This window comes from Tympanuchus pallidicinctus, unplaced genomic scaffold (genome assembly GCF_026119805.1).
Source record: "Tympanuchus pallidicinctus isolate F22 unplaced genomic scaffold, pur_lepc_1.0 scaffold13, whole genome shotgun sequence".
In the NCBI taxonomy this organism is placed as follows: domain Eukaryota; kingdom Metazoa; phylum Chordata; class Aves; order Galliformes; family Phasianidae; genus Tympanuchus; species Tympanuchus pallidicinctus.
Genome location: NW_026294648.1, coordinates 8,372,756 through 8,388,989, shown reverse-complemented (window position 1 = coordinate 8,388,989; position 16,234 = coordinate 8,372,756). Strand labels below are relative to the sequence as shown.

At 44.9% G+C, this 16,234-nt stretch overlaps 1 protein-coding gene across 1 annotated transcript in view; it reads left to right on the top strand.

The window, feature by feature from the left end:
• Nucleotides 1-13,637, top strand: part of LOC128076021 (gamma-aminobutyric acid receptor subunit gamma-4) — a 34,960-nt gene extending 21,323 nt beyond the window's left edge. The window contains exons 4-9 of the mRNA XM_052673286.1: nucleotides 2,445-2,665; nucleotides 3,261-3,343; nucleotides 4,659-4,796; nucleotides 6,241-6,393; nucleotides 8,281-8,483; nucleotides 9,571-13,637. Coding sequence (XP_052529246.1) covers nucleotides 2,445-2,665; nucleotides 3,261-3,343; nucleotides 4,659-4,796; nucleotides 6,241-6,393; nucleotides 8,281-8,483; nucleotides 9,571-9,870 — 1,098 coding nt within the window. The 3' untranslated portion in view covers nucleotides 9,871-13,637. The remainder of the gene's footprint in view (nucleotides 1-2,444; nucleotides 2,666-3,260; nucleotides 3,344-4,658; nucleotides 4,797-6,240; nucleotides 6,394-8,280; nucleotides 8,484-9,570) is intronic.
• The last annotated feature ends 2,597 nt before the right edge of the window (nucleotides 13,638-16,234 follow it).

Here is a 16,234-nt window from a genome sequence, read left to right as displayed (position 1 = left end):
AGTTATTCATAGTAATAGCCAGAATTACTGGTGAGATGCCCAAATGCCAGATGTATACATTTTGGTATAAATCTTACCTCAGAAAATTCTGAATGAAAATACATTTGTAAATAGCAGCGCTTCCCAGTGGGCTCCCCATCTGAAGGCAAGGGACCTACCTCAGCCAGTGAGCAATTCCTCATGAATAGGAGCCAATGAAATTAGATCAAACTACAAGACAGTGACAATAACAGCTCTGATTTTTCAGAAGAGCTGAATGACTTCTATGCTATACTTTTAGCAAAGGCTGTCAATGGCACAAGAGGAGCTCTTTAATGCTGATCTCTTCTGAAAGCTTGGGCTTGACAGCAAGTGCTCTGGGATGTCTGACCCTCAGCTCTACTGAAACTTTAGCATTGGTTGTCCTAGACCTGAATAATGAACTTCACAGCAGGTCCTCTGACCTGAGCAGCCAACCCTATGTTGAGATGTCCCAGGATTTTCCAGTTAAGTGGTAGAACTGATGGGTGGCATCTAACCTAGATATATCATTGCCTTTTTGTTGTTGTTTTCTCCTATGCCTGTTCCTGAGGAGGACCAATGTAAGCTTGTAGTGACTCAAACAGGGCTTTCAGAAGTTTGGGATAAATGTCAAGTGTTGTGTTACTTTGGCCCCAGCATCTGGCAAGGAAAAGAAAATGGCCCCAAGGAGTGTTGGTTTTTTGGGCTTTCACTCCCGTCTTGTCTGTGCTGTGCCAGTGCTTCTTTGCCTGCCTGTGATCTCTATCTCATTATTTCACAGTATAAGCCATGCCTCCATCACCACATACCCCACTTCCTAGCAGTACCCATTGTGATTCATGGCATTCAGATGCTGGAGGGGTCTTTCCCAATCACCTGTTCAGGCATCGGGCATGCTTGTGCATCTGGCTTTGAGGACGGCTGTTGTCCAAGCTATGTGACTCTGGAACACTGTGCCTCCTCGTGTCTGTTTTGAATCATCTATGGAGGCAATGCCATCACTTTTAACTTGCTTTAGCTTAACGTGCAGCATCTGTTTTTATTTAGAGCTATTTTAGGATCTCATTTTCATTACCTTGGCTCATCCCCTTGTCTAACCGGGGTGAAGGATCAGCCTAGAGAGTGAATTCACCACCTGATGGCAAATGCTCTTTTTTTACGGTCTCATTCCTATGCAAGGGACATTTTTGGTACGAATCATTCATTACTGGTTGTCTGACAGCAGAGCAAGGGTGAGGAAAATGAAGCAGAGAGCTGTGTTCTGCCCTGCTCTGCCTCCTCCAGGCAGGACACGATGTCCGAGGGAGTGCCCTAGGAGCACCACATTTATTTTAATGGCATGGTTTGAGAAGTGAGATCTGAACCAGCAGTGAGAGCAGCAAAGGGAGGACATGCCACAGTTACAAAAATTACACTGAGATAAATCAATAGAGGGAGGAAGAGAGATGGCAAAGTCAGACGTTGTTCCTTTGCCCAAAAGAGAAGGAAACAATGCTTCCTTGGTCGTGGTTGTTTAACACGGACAGGGAGCAAAGACCAAGTCAAAGAGGAGCTGTCAGGAGCAGGTCACAGCCATCAGCATGGGCTGGTGGACCTGGATTCAGGCTGGGGACCTGGTTCAGACAACCACTGAGTGCCAGACATGTTCCTGCATGGCACTAATTAGCACCTTCTCCGACAGACTGAAAAAAAGTGTAAGGAGCAAACTGATTTGCAGCAGCAGCAGCAAGCAGCAGAATGCTGGGCTAATGATGTGAAGAAGTGCCAGTCCAATCCGATGAGGAGCTGCCTCCCAGAAGTGCTAGTTATGGGTTAGCTGGGTACTCTGTCTCTCACTAAAACCGAAAGTTCTCATTATGCTGGAAACCCTGTTTTCTGTCTACAAAATACTCAAATAAATGTAGAACCAGTTGCACCAAAAAAAGAGATGGATCCATAGCACCTCTTCCGAAGCTTCCTTTTCTAATCTTCAGCAACACGTATCTGCCCAGGAACCTTTAGTGTCTCTGTTATTCATATAAATGATTTACACTCTGAGTTCTGTATTTCACAGGGTTAATGCACAACACCACTCTGGCTACACGTACAAATTAGGAGTATAGAGCACTGCTGGGCTTTGTTCTGATAAACAATAGAAAAAGCTGTCTGCGTTCTCTGGCTAGCTGGCAAATGGCTTTCCTTGCTGTGTTTGAAATGTGCAGCTGAACTCAGGACTGGATTTAGTCGGTGTCTGCACAGTGCTTGGCTCTTCCCACGTGTGCTGTGGATGTCCTGAGCCAGAGATGAGCTAGGAAGGTTGTCAGTGGATACAAACACTGGCTCCCAAATTCCAGAGGTAAATGTTCTGACTGTGAGTCTAAATCAGCGGCCTCCAGACCAGGGGACAGGGCTCTGCTTTTCCTCAATCCGTCTCAGAAAGATGTATTCTTCTTTCTCTTTCACAGGAATACACCATTGATATCTTCTTTGCTCAGACATGGTACGACCGGCGTCTTCGTTTCAACAGCACCTTGAAGGCCCTCACACTGAACACTAACATGGTGAGCCGCATCTGGATCCCAGATACCTTTTTTAGGAACTCTAAGAGGGCTGATTCTCACTGGATAACCACCCCAAATCAGCTCCTCCGCATTTGGAATGATGGAAAAGTGCTCTACACACTCAGGTATGTGCAGAAGGTACTACAGCTGGCTGCTGAGGTGAGGAAGCAAGGAGGTGGTCAAGGCAGCATTTTCCAGCTGTTCTGGGATAGAGTAGTGGAGATGGTCCCCAGTGCCAATGTTCTAAGACTTGCAATATGGTTGCAGAATGGGCCTCCTCTTCCTAAGAAAAGAGCCCCCCCCAAAATGTTAAACTATTTTTCTGTATCGTACTGAGACAGAAGTCAGAAGTATAAATGGTTTCCAACATGAAAATTGTTTTAATTTTTGTGTTGGTCAGCCCAGTCATTTTGATTTGATAATAAACATCTGTGCTTTTCCCATAAATTCCCGCTCTCGGAAATGAATCTGAAAAGCTCACTAAACAAAAAGGCTTGTTGAATGTGAAAATTAGATGTTTTTCCTCACTTTGAAAATATCCAAACATATGCTTTGTTTTGCTGCTGTTTTGAAATGTTCCTGCAACCAGACTGATCTTCAACAAATTAGTGTCTCTCTTTTAAGGAAGCGAGAATCCCTCTGTCACATTATGGTGTTGAAATCAAACCACCTTCGCTAGCACAAAACATCAGCCTCGCTCTCTCTCCCTTTCTCTCTCAGGCTGACGATCGAGGCTGAATGTCTGCTCCAGCTGCAGAATTTCCCAATGGACACTCACTCCTGCCCTTTGGTTTTTTCTAGTTGTGAGTATCCATATTTTAAAAATAGTTTTAGAAGGCAAGCAGAGAAACTTCAGCACAGTAAAACTCTTTTTAAAGGAGATCCTCTTCCCTTTTATCTGCATTTTCATCTGATTTCTGTGTTCCTCTTCGAAGGCCATTACTGATCACTCCCTAGAGCATCCTCCCAGTCTTGGTCTAGAAGAGGTATTCAGATACAGATTCACAGCACCTCTGAGTTTCTTCTTTATCTGGGTGGATAGCTGGAGGTGTTCATTTCACTGACCTTGTCATTCTCACCTTCTAAACAACATATTCTGCACTGCAACTTCATTCTCTTCCTGCTCTCCAAGGGGACAGAGTAAGGGAGACTCCAGCTTTGAGTACTTTCAGTACCCATTGGTACAGAAACGCTGTATCTCCATTGATAATTTTGCCTTTTTTGCACTGAGAAATTCCTGTCCTCACGCATTGGTTGGAAATCTGATTTACTCATTGTAGTCCTCTTTTGGCATCTCCTGCTTCCCCTGCCACAGAGGAGATGCAACTCACATGGCTCTGAGTTGCTTCTGTAGGAAGCAACAAGCTGAGGAGATACCACTGCCTCATCTTTTGCCATCCCTCATTCTTTGCTAATTAACTGTACATGCTATGCATTCTTGATAATTAGAAACACACTTTGATTTAGCTGCCAAGCTTTGCTCCTTTCCTCCTCTGAGGAGCTTTCTTGTAGGTGTCAAGGTCTCTTCTTCACAGTAGGCTTGTTTCTTTGCCAAGAAAGCCAGAACCAGGAGAAGCCATGCTCCAGATCTCCTTCTCAATGGAAGACATAACCCTTCATCTCCATACATAGACCAGCTCCCAGGTTGAGAGGTACAGAGACCTAGAGCAGGAACATTTCTTCCACATTTCTTCCCACATTGGCAGCTCTGTATTTGTGGTGTACTGATATCTGGGAAGGAAGAGTAGCCACAAGGACTGGTGAAGGCTACATGCTGCCAAGGGATGCTGAAACCCTTAAAGACTTCATGCTGGGGGAGTCCTGCTACACCAACTCAAGTCTAATTCCCACCACTGCAGTCCTCAGGCTGCATTTCTAGCATTGCTCTTCCCTTCCCTACGACTGAAAGTGGTCAACAAAGGGAGATGCAGTCCCTGCAGCCACTGAATGCAGGAACGCCTAAGGTGATCTGATCAAGGGCATCAGAAATATCTACCTGAAAACTTCATGTTTACGGAGGATCTAGAATACGATGCAAGTACTTTTGTAAACCAAGGTGGTGTATGAGAGGGAGGCATGCCATGTACTCTCTTGCTGATGCCGTTCCCCTTTCCCCAGATGGCTACCCACGTGAGGAGATTGTCTATCGATGGAGACGCTATTCCATTGAGGTCTCCGACCAGCGCACCTGGAGGCTCTACCAATTTGACTTCACGGGGCTGAGGAACACCTCGGAAGTTCTCAGGACTGGAGCAGGTGAGGCAAAGGGAGACAGCCCACGGAATCACCAGCACGTCAGAGACCTTGTGAGATGCAGAGGCCACCAGACTACTCTGTGGGTGGAAGGGGAGGTCACAACAGTACAGTTAGAGGATCATTAAGAAAGGAAAGATGGACCTTTGCTAAAAGGAGCAGAAGTAATGAAGATGAAGGGTGCAGTGAAGTCAAAGCAGTGTAGGCCAGAGCACAGACACAGGAACACTTAGAGGTGACAGTGCTGATGTGAATGAAGCTATCCCTAGTCAAAGGGTTATGAGAAAGAAGTATGTGGATGCTATGTAAATTCCTGAGTGATTATAATCAGAACACAGAGAAATCAGAACTCAAAGATCTCAATTCTGGTCTTTCTTAATTCTTGGTCTTTCCTTCTGTAAAGTGGTGTGAGGCTGAACACCTGAACTATAATTTAAGAGCCAGAAGAAATGCTGCATGTATGAAGGATAAAGAAATGGAGGCCCTTCAGCTCCTCACATCCCTTTTTCTTTCCATAGACAACCAAGAAAAGCCTCTTCAGATTGCTGACTACACAGTCAAATGTATGTGGTTCTTATTTTTCAGTCCCCTGAAGCAGCAAGTTCGAGCTTCTCCCACCCTGGAGAGAGCTACTATTGCCAGTGCTGGCAGACAGCCCCTAACTTGGATAGAAAAGCAGCACAAACCACGATGAGGAGTGGTGCAGTAAAAGTGTCTTGAATGCACCAGTTTGCCATTTGTAATTCTCTTTCTTGGTAATTGCCTGCAGGCTCCCTCTTAACCCTAGAATTGTCAAGTTGCTTTCTTTCAGTCCTCACTATAAGCCTCTGAAAAAGAGGAAGAACTTCAGCTGTGAGTAGCAAAATGAACAATTAGGATGTCTACCACTATGTATCTTTTCCAGGGATAGAACCAGAATCTAAGAACTGATTGAAGGAACCTTCTTTGTGGCAGCTCAGGTAGTTAGTTGACAAGATAGGCCATGTAGCCTTGTTATAGCTAAAAAGCTTTCTATAGAAAAGAAACCATTGAAGCAATCAGCTGAAGATGAATACACTCCTGAAACTTTCCCCAACAGAGTGCTTTTCAGTGTGCATGGCAGCCAGCTGGCCAGTTAGGCAAAAACAAAATCAGCTCTTAAATTGGTCGTGAAGCCAGAAACAGCCACAGAGCCAGCCTGCCAATGAGGTAGCCACCGAGCCCACTAACTGCTAAAACAGCAAGCCAGCACAATGCCAGCCAGTCACAAAGTCTACCTCAACCAGGCACACTGCTATCTGTGAAGCTAGCAAGCTGAGCAGTCACAATGTCAGGCACAAGAACAGCCAGATGGGCACTTACAACAACCAGTAAACTGCAACAGAAACACTCCAAATTCTAAAACTTTCTGTACCTTGGTAAGCTACATGTTATGATTCCAGTGTCTCTTTCATTTCTTGTTTTCTAGGGGAGTACATGGTGATGACAGTTTCTTTTGACTTAAGTAGGCGGATGGGTTATTTTGCCATTCAGACCTACATTCCCTGCATCCTGACTGTTGTTCTCTCCTGGGTTTCCTTCTGGATCAAGAGGGACTCTACACCAGCCAGGACGTCTCTGGGTAAGAGAAGGACTGTTTCATGTATGTTGCTTGTTGACTACTGCTGCAACACTAGCAGACTGGAAGTGTTGGAGTATGAAAGCTCCTAAAGCATTCTGGCGTTATTCAGTTTAGTGAAGTCCATCCCCCTTTCTTTTTATAGCATTGTCCTTAAGCTCAGCTGAATTTCTATCTATCTGTGTTTGCCTAAACTACTGGACTTCTTTAAGATGGCAAAAGACTCATTTCTTGATCTAAGTTCTGATCGCAGTCTTCTTAAGCTGACAATGTGATATTCTTATGCTTGAAAAGGGAGAGGAAAGGGGTGTACTGTGGCACTGCAGCCCTGACTGAAGATCTCCAGCCACATGCCTCATCACTTCCTGGGGGCTCACTGCCAGTCACATGAAGGTTGTAGGGTAATAAGCAAAGTTGCTTGGCCATAGAAATAGAATCCCAAACTCCAGCAGGAGCTGTAAGCTCAGTAGGTACAGATTTTGTCAATTACACCATAGTGGGAGCTCAGAGAATGCCAACAGTTCTACCTGTTGTTCAGATCTGCTCCGCAATCTACAGTGGCTCTCTGAGGCAGGATAAAGCTCATGTTGATTGAATCCTGCTCTGATAGGAGCTAGAGAGAGCTTTACAAATCTTTAATGCATTTCAGCTGCATCTGTATTTTGCAGAAAGCTCAGCTTCCCAGTGCTGTCCCTCCACCCTGCCCATCTGACTTTCCCTGTTATTGAAGGTAGCATTCCCAGCCCTGCCTGCAGGCCTTTGCTGGGTGAGGAGAGATACGGGGCTGTCAGCATCAGCAGGGCTATTCAGAACCCATCCATTCTGAACATTCCTTCCCACCTCTCTATCAAAATCAATTTCTTTAGAGCCCTGGATAGGGTCAGGAGGAAAAGAAGGGTGTTCATTTCCAATGGAGGTACATCATAGTCCATGGCTGTGGAAGGAGTGAACAGCAAGAGGCAAAAGGACACCACTGTGGTGCGTGTGAGTGTCTCAAAAAATAGGGGCAGGCTCCCACAGGAGGCAGGCCTTTGCTGTAGGAAAGGATCTCGGCACATCAAGAGTAGTGCATTCTTCATATATATGATTCCCACTACATTTCAAGCCCATAGGCTTACATTAAAGTGATGTTAACTGGACCAGCTCCACTGGCATTTCAAATGTGTGGGAAGTTGCATTGCAGTTGCTAATGCAAATGCAGTGAGAAAATATGAAAACCTCATGCTATGCTCCCACCCCGAGCCAATGGGGGTGAGCACCTGTGACAGGTGGATTTAGATGAGTGCTGGAGAAAGAGGAGCAAGTGAAATTCCACAGCTTCCTCCACATCCTAAAATCAGTAGCTGAGAGCACAATACCAACTCTTGGAGCTGATCGTGTATTGGTTCCTAATGCCTGATCTCTGAAAACAGGTTTGTGAGCACTAATGCTACTTAGAAATCCATTCCAAGCCCCATTTGAGCCACAAGAGATTCATTACCATCTCCCATCCAGCTGATGAGCCATTGGGCCAATTTTATCCTGGGGACAAATACTCAAAGGGAGAACAATTCATCCACTGCCTGCCCAAAGACATCTGCCTAGCAGTTATTTCCTAGCATCCAAGACATTGAACTCTGCATGCAGCCTTAAACAGAGTTCAAGTTCCATGCTCCTTTACCAGTACATGTTTATAGCCTGTGCAATGTTCTGGTTTCAAACAGCTCTTTTTCCATGATGCGTTGTCAGAGGTTACTGCAGGACCAGAGTCTGGCTAAGCAGAGCAAAAAAGGGACCAGACGTCTAAAGGCATTTCTCTCCCACAGGAGAGGGAAAATTGAGGTGTTTGAGAACATGCTGAAGACAGAAGTGCTTTTCTTCGTTACCCAAACTAGCTTTTTTTTCTCTTAGGTATCACCACTGTGCTAACAATGACCACACTGAGTACCATCTCCCGCAAGCACCTTCCCCGTGTTTCCTACATCACAGCCATGGACCTCTTTGTGTCTGTGTGCTTCATCTTCGTCTTCGCAGCCCTCATGGAGTATGCTACACTCAACTACCTGGTGGGAAACAAGAAGCCACTGGAGCACAACAGCAGGAAAGCCAGACTGGTAAGTTGAAGCGACCAGCCAGCAGAGCTGCATACTGTTAGAACTCCAAGTCATTTAGGAATCTCTGTCCTAAGCCTGCACTGGAAACTGCTGAAGTTGTTCAGTGCCTGACATGTACTTTGTTCATAAGGTTTTCAAACCAATCTGTGTGCTGGGTCAGAGAACTTGAAATTCAGGCACAACCAGAAAAATCCCCCGAGACTCCCATAAAACAAGGAGGTCTCTGCTGGGGCCAGGAACCCTGTGCTCAATTGCTGGAGAGCTTGTCAGTATAGTTTACATGACTAAACGTAAATGTCCATTTCAAGATAGAGCAATCCACGCCCAGACTCTTCAGTCTTTACAGATTTAATCTTTAAGGATTACATAAGTATCTTAGGTCACAGAGATGCAGAGACTTACTGTCTTTTGTGGTCTGTCATCAGAAAATCTGCTGAGTGTGGAGACAGCGAACCCAGAGATGCCATAATCCTCTTGAGATCTGCCTAGGCTTAGTGCAGATACATCTGACACATCAGATGAAACAGGCCTCTGAGCTGACACCAACTGAAAACAAAAAGGCAGATCTCTACCTTCCCGCACTCCTTTCCCAGCAGAGGTGGAGAGAGCTCTTCCAGGAGGTTGGTGATATGCCTCCTCTACTGGGGCACGACGTTAAGAATTGCAAACAGCCTTGCCCCAGCTATCCTCCAGCAGATGACGGCAACTAGAAGATGTATCTGGACTGTGGCTCTGCCCTCAGAGACAGCAGAGCTCAGGGGAATGAGGGAAGGGGCTAGTACAGCTGGAAAGCAAACACCCTGCTTGCTGACTGTGGCAAAGTTGGGGAATCATAGCAAGTAGATTTTTGCTGCCTAAATCTGCACCCCAGGATGCCAGGGAGGAAACTCACAGTCATGCAGGTAACTGCCAAATCTTTGCAGTATGCCAATCAGATGCAGAGAAGGGAGATGAACAGTCATGTCCCTCCACTGAACTGTGCCTGTGTTATGAACTGACCAACTGATAGTTCGATAATTTTTGGTGAATAAAGCACGTTTTCTTGCATTTTCTTTTCCTTTAATCCCCTTACCCTTCCTCATTACAGCCACCTGCTGGCGCACAGGTGATGCCATCCTTTACTGCTATCAACATCAACATCAACAACATCATGCACTGGCCTCCAGAGATAGAGGAGGATGACGATGATGACCCTGGCTCTCCATGCCTGGAAGGAAAGGAATGTGAGAGGTTCTTCTGCTGCATTGAGGACTGTCAGACAGGGATGTGGCGGGAGGGCAGGGTCCGCATTCATATCTCCCGCCTGGACTCCTACTCCCGTGTCTTCTTCCCCACTGCCTTCCTGCTCTTCAATATCGTCTACTGGATTGCCTATCTCTATCTCTAGCCATTCTTCCTCAGCTGGAATGGACTGGAGGCCAAAAAGATGAACTCTTCAAGGAGCATAGAGAGAACAGTGTCTCTTCTGTTTAGTTGATTGTCGCTCTGAACATTTCAACCTTCTTCCAACTCTCTCATCTCTTCTAAGAAGAACCAGACAGCTTTTTTTCTTTTTTTTTTTTAACTTTTTTTTTTTTTTTAAACCTCCAAACCTATCTTTTTAGAGAACCTTCCCTTCCCCAAAACCCTTTCTCCAGTACCACCAGCATTTGGCTCCTTGTAAGATTGCCCCAAAATTCCTATTCCCATCTAAAACATTAGGGATTTTGTCAAGAACAAAAACCTTAATGCTTCATTTTTCCATGCATACTTACCCCAAAATTCCATGAGAAGTGATTGCAAATGGAGTATTCTGTGTAGTTACTACATCTGCAAAGAAAATAAAATGTACTTTACAACTTCTGTACCACCTACACCCAAATAGACTTTGTGGAGTGCTGAGGGCTTGGAGAGGTCACAAAGAAAGAATGGTGAAAGAAGGTGATAGTACAGGTTTCCCAAAGTAGCTGTATGTGATTGGAATGTTTTGAACCTGCCCAAAAACTGAGAGTGGCACAGACAAGGACGGAGTAGCCACAAGCCTCCACCAGCTCCTTGTAGCATATCTGTGGAGCATTCCTAATGCATCACTTCACTTGTTGTATCAAGTGGCATCGAAGGCACTCACCCAGGGAGGCATTTTTCTTTAGGTGGTGGTGAAAAGCGCCTCACAAGTTTTAGAAGGCCCATCTGCTTTACTGGAGCAGGCTTTTCAGTGCTTGTGTTGACACTCAATTTACGATCAATACTTTGAGCAGTAAACACAGCTTATATTGAGCATAGCCAAAACAGGTAGAAAAGTCCTTGTGCTGTGAAGACTAGAAGCAGTCCCATGAATCCATAGAGCAGTAGATGTCTTTGGCTTGTCTCGTGTGATCGGGGCCCTATTCTATCATACGTGGTAGCAGGGTAGTGCTCTCATTTACAAGGACTCTTGTTGAAACCATCAGATCTGTGCATGGTAGTTGATGCTAACTTAAAAATAAGTATTAGAGAAAGGAACACTGTCAGCTACAAGTGCTGCATTTGCTGGTAGTGGGAGAGCAAGTTCCTGCAGCTCAGATGTTTCCTTCCTTTTTTTTTTTTTTTTATTAAATATTTAAATTAAAAAACAGACTTTGTTCAAACTGAATGAATCCTTCCACTTGTCACCAATCTCTACTCCTTTTCTTCCCAAAATGAGAAAAGGTAGCAAGTGCTCCTTGGTAGCTCTCTTACAGATCAGACACAGAGATGGCTGCTTTGCAGGACCGTGGTCCACTACAGTGGGATTCTTCAACAAACCTAAAGAAAAGGACTAGAAAAATGCAAAATATAGTCTCAGCTGGAAAGAAACTGCATGATATAGAAAGGCAAGTTCAGGTCTAAGGTATAAATTCAGGTCTCCCCATTTATACCAGCTGCTGAGATGGACCACAGCATGACTGTGAAATGTAGTATGCCACTAATGTTTGCTTACTCTGTAAATTACAAACAGAACCAATCTTTTTAAGAACAGCGTGTATTAGACAAATTGCTACCTAAAAGGCTCATCATGAGAAAAAAAGCCGGCATGATTGCAGAGAAAAGTTAGGAATGGTTGGCTCTTCGGACAGCTAATGGGTAGGAGGTTTTATATATTCTTAGAGAGCAATTTGATCTGGTTTAAAGATGGATTTTGACACTGTTAAATCTGATCTGAATAATGAAGTGTCATGTTTAATTCATTCATAAATACAGCTTTACCTTGGTTCCAGAGAAACAGCTAGAGTGCCTAATTAAGTATACAATAGTACAACACTCAGCTAAGTATAACCTAATGGGGTCAGACCAGCATAGCTCTGGAAGGGGAAATTGTGCCTGTCTAACCTGTTACAGTTCTTTTAAAATACCAAGTAAGAGATAAAGGTTACCCAGAAGCATAATTTGCTTAGCTACTCTGACAGCTTCTGAAAGGAGGGAAAGAAATTATGGCGGGTGGTTCTAACTAAGGAAATTGATTTAGCAAAAGAATTATTAAGGAGGTTCTAATTAGAGGAAATTAACTGAGGAGAGGGGGAAAAAGAATTGTTAAGGAGGCTCTAATTAGAGGAAATTAATGTTTTAGAGAAAGACAAAGAGAGGGAGAAGTCTAAGAAAAGAATCAAAACAACTTCCAGACAAGGAGGGCTGCTGGGTGACAGTGCCAACTCCCAGCCAAGCAGGTTGATGTTCTGCTCCTGATAGCAAAGTACTATTAGACGTAGCAATACAAAAAGCTTCTATGACTCAACTCTACTCAGACAGGGAGCTGAATTAGATAGGGACCTGTGATCTCAACAGGAAAGAGCATCTTAGATTAAAATTGGCTCGTGTGACAGACTCTGAGTGAAGCATGTCTCCAGATGTCAGAAGATAGCTGCTAGTATGTGTGTGGAAGGGGACACCCTGGTGGCAAGCCAGGGCCCATGCCAAGTATGATCATTAACAAAATGGTAGCATAAAAGATAGGCAAGCAATGTAGGCTGTGGTGAACACAGGCAGCAATACCTGGAAGGGAAGCATCCAAGACTGCTGGACAAGAAAATTTATTATCCTTGCCCAAAAGAGCAAATATCTCAAAGTCATTGCAGCTTCAGAGCACTTGGGAGCCTTGATAGATGAAGATGGTCATCATGGACACCAGAGTAAAGGTTTCAGCCCTGAGAGCAGCAGCATATTGAAATTAGACCTCTAACAGAATAAGTAAGTCAGGAGAGAAGCACAGTGTACAAGTGAACTAAGAGGATGATAGGGACTTGGGCAAAGTAGACTTTAATGACTATAACATTTCACACCAAAAAAAGACAAAGCCAACACACACCTCAGTTATTTAACCAGTGATGGAGAATTTGATCGAGGAAAATAGCCCAGTGTGGGCTGGAGCACAAGGAAACTGATTACTTAGGCTGTGTAAGGAGGAGGGACGGGGCTTTTTGGCATAGGGAAATCTATGCCCATCACAAATAGCTCAATAAATCAAGACATGCACAAATTCAAGTATGTTTTTAAGTAAGCTTCGACAGTTTCTTAAAAAAGGAAAGCCAAGAAAAGACAGATATATATATATTTTTTAATTACTTTGCAAAGCTTCCATTTCCTAAAACCAGGTGCAGGGAATATGGAGCACAGAGACCTTCAGCAGCCTGAATTTGTGGCTGTATTTGAGCAGTCATGGGGAGCCAAGCCCCACTACTTCCTTCCCAAAACTGCTTCAACCATCCGCCTTTCTCTGCATTCTGTAGTTTCTGCCATCAAGCTGGAGTGCCTTTTTCATATTGCAGCATCTTTCAGCCTGGGACAGCTGTTGCCTTTTCACCAGTCTGACTAGCTCGCTCCAGGGTACACAGCCCAAGAACATCTGGCTAATGATGGGGACTGAAAATGATGATCTCAGCATTTATGTATGGTGGTTTTTGTTTAGAAGATGAAACAAGTCAGAAAAAAAAAAAAAAAGAAAAAAAAAAAGTTGATTTCTCATTTCTCTTTCTCCAATTCCTTTCTCTCCAAATTATAACAGATAAGGGACCATTTTTAGACTGTAAGCTCTTCAGGGCAGGGACTCTCTTATTGTGTATTTGTATGGAGCCTAGCACATTAGGGTTTGTCATTCATTGAGATTTTGGGATGCTACATATTATAGATAATAAACAACAGAATGGACTCTCTGTCTCCATTGGCACTGTCTACACCATTTAAGACATCCCATCTGGACTTTATGAACTTGCCAAGGGGACACCTATCAGTGCAGACACGTCCTCCCCGCAGCACGAAGGGAGGCTGAGGGAGGGACCCTGCCTCCAAGAGGACGCAGCCTACACGTGCCATTATATTATTCCCTCTCTTCCTTTAATTTTCTCTGGGGCCATGTTTTCCACCTTTCTTCCTGTCCCACACCAGTCCTGGGGTTTTCCCAATACATTAGTGTGCTTTTTTCCATCCCCAGGATGGTTTCTCCCACGCGCAGAGCAGGGCTGCGGCAGGGCCTCCCCATCGTCATGGAAACCATTAGGCCGCGGAGCTGCTGCCAGCACTCAAACTATAAAATCACTGTGCTTCTCATGCACTGTTTTATTCTTTTCTTTTTTCCTACCTTTCGATTGCTAACAGGAGGTGTTGTTATTTTTACTCAGGTTGTGGTGAGGGACTGTGATGCTTTCTGAGCAAGGCTGGGCAACCAGCACATCACGGGCTGCCCCAGCACCTGGGCCACAGGGCCCCGCGGTTCATGGCCCTTCTTGTGTGGGTTTCTTTCTCCTCTTCGTGCCAGACTCCTCATACAAAGGGAGGCTACTGATTAAATAAGACGTTCTCCTCTTTCTGTTGAAATGTGCCACGTCTCTGCCCAAGCCTAGAACAGCGCAGCAGGCAGGCACGTGGTCATTACTCGCCTCTGGGCTTAAGCACTGATCTAGAAGGAGGGGAGAAGCTCTCTGCAGGCTCAGTTCGCACCATCCTAGAAAGGGAAAATCTCTCTTCTCTCTCTCTAGCGCACATTATAGCCCTTCAAGATTTGACAGTTGCCAAAATGTTAAAAACATGAGATTGTGAATGAAGGGGGGAGAAAAAGCTATATTAAGTCGTTACTTTTTATATTGCTAGAATATATTCATGTCTTCCTCCTAATGCCTCAGATTTATGGGTTCTGGGAAGATAGAATTTAAGTAGAATGAGCATGGCCAAAATTTTTGCAAGCTCTGTGCTACAGCACAGGGAGTGTGACAGAAGCACTTCTGCTTCTGCCATCATGGCAGGGGCTTGGGGTGGGCGCTGCCATCCAGATGACTGCTGCCATACTCTAAACTTGTTGCCCCTGCTGCTCTCTGTCAACTGAGAGAGGCTGTGTGACCTCTTCTCTCCAGCAAGAGAAACTCCTTTTGGAGAAGGGGTGTCAGCTGACAGCATAGCACAACCTCCAACAGCCCATTAGCAGCAGGAGGTACCCCCTGAACTGGCAGTGGACATAACATGGTAGGTGCTTGGTGTTCCCATCAGACTAGGTGAGAAAACCAGGAAAAATGCCTTATTGCCTGCAGACCTCCAATGCAGAGGTATGTTTAGGAAAAAAAAAGTTTTTTGAAAGAGTTGTGGGGAAAGAAAATTGACTTCCCTTCCCTTCCCTTCCCTTCCCTTCCCTTCCCTTCCCTTCCCTTCCCTTCCCTTCCCTTCCCTTCCCTTCCCTTCCCTTCCCTTCCCTTCCCTTCCCTTCCCTTCCCTTCCCTTCCCTTCCCTTCCCTTCCCTTCCCTTCCCTTCCCTTCCCTTTTTCCTTTCCAGAAGAATCTCAGATTTGTGCAGCTAATTTTTTTTTTCCTGCTACTGTTGCAGATTCTTTATATTATTGCCTGACATGATAGTACCATTCTTACCATTTTTCCCCCTTTTCCCCATGTCTTCCAGAAAAGCAAATAATTGAGACCAGGCCCCAGCCATCTGAGACACAATTCTGGCACCATCTGAGCATATATGACAGTAACAGCACTGCAGGATGGGAGAGAGCAACTGAAACTTTAATAGCTGCTGTAAGCAGGTCGGCATAGCAACATCTCCAGAGAGGGCTCTCCATGGGGTCATTTCCATTCACTTTAAAGCCCACTTGGGCTGTTATAGAGTGGTATAAAATGGACTCAGAAAAGCTGTTAATTTGGATTAGCAGCTTTAGGAACATCAAACCACAGTGCTCCAAGCTGAGCCATTTATTTGAAAGAACTCAGGTCTCTTGACTGCCTTCTAAACCAAGACACAGGACAGCACATGTCAAGGCACACAACTTTGGTGTCAAATGACAGAACCACCTGGTTAACTGTGAGAGAATGCTCTTACCTTAGCCGATGAATAACACTGCAGCACCTCTCCGGCAACCAGATGACCCTTTGCTGGACTCATACGGTCAGCAGGTCTAAGAGGTACCACCAGCTGTGCAGGAGCAAGGGAAAAAAGCAATAATGTAAGTTGCACATGGTGTGAAATGCAGTGGGCAGAGGATGGGTGACCCTGGCTTAAGTTTCTGGCTGATAGGTTTGTCATAACAGGGCTGTAGGGCTCCAAAAGAAAGCAACTACAGTGAACAAGAGAGTACGCCTATGAGTTTCAGCATGCTCTTTCAAGCCCAGTCACAGACTCCAGAACAAAACAAAGCAGTTACTTGTGTTTCACAGCTGCTAGAAAAAGACTTCTATTCTGTTGCCATAAATTTTCTGCCCTTCAGCAGTCTGCAGCATTTCTGGTTTGTGTCTCTTATGTGTTGCTGACCCTGACCAAACTCCAAAGGCAATCT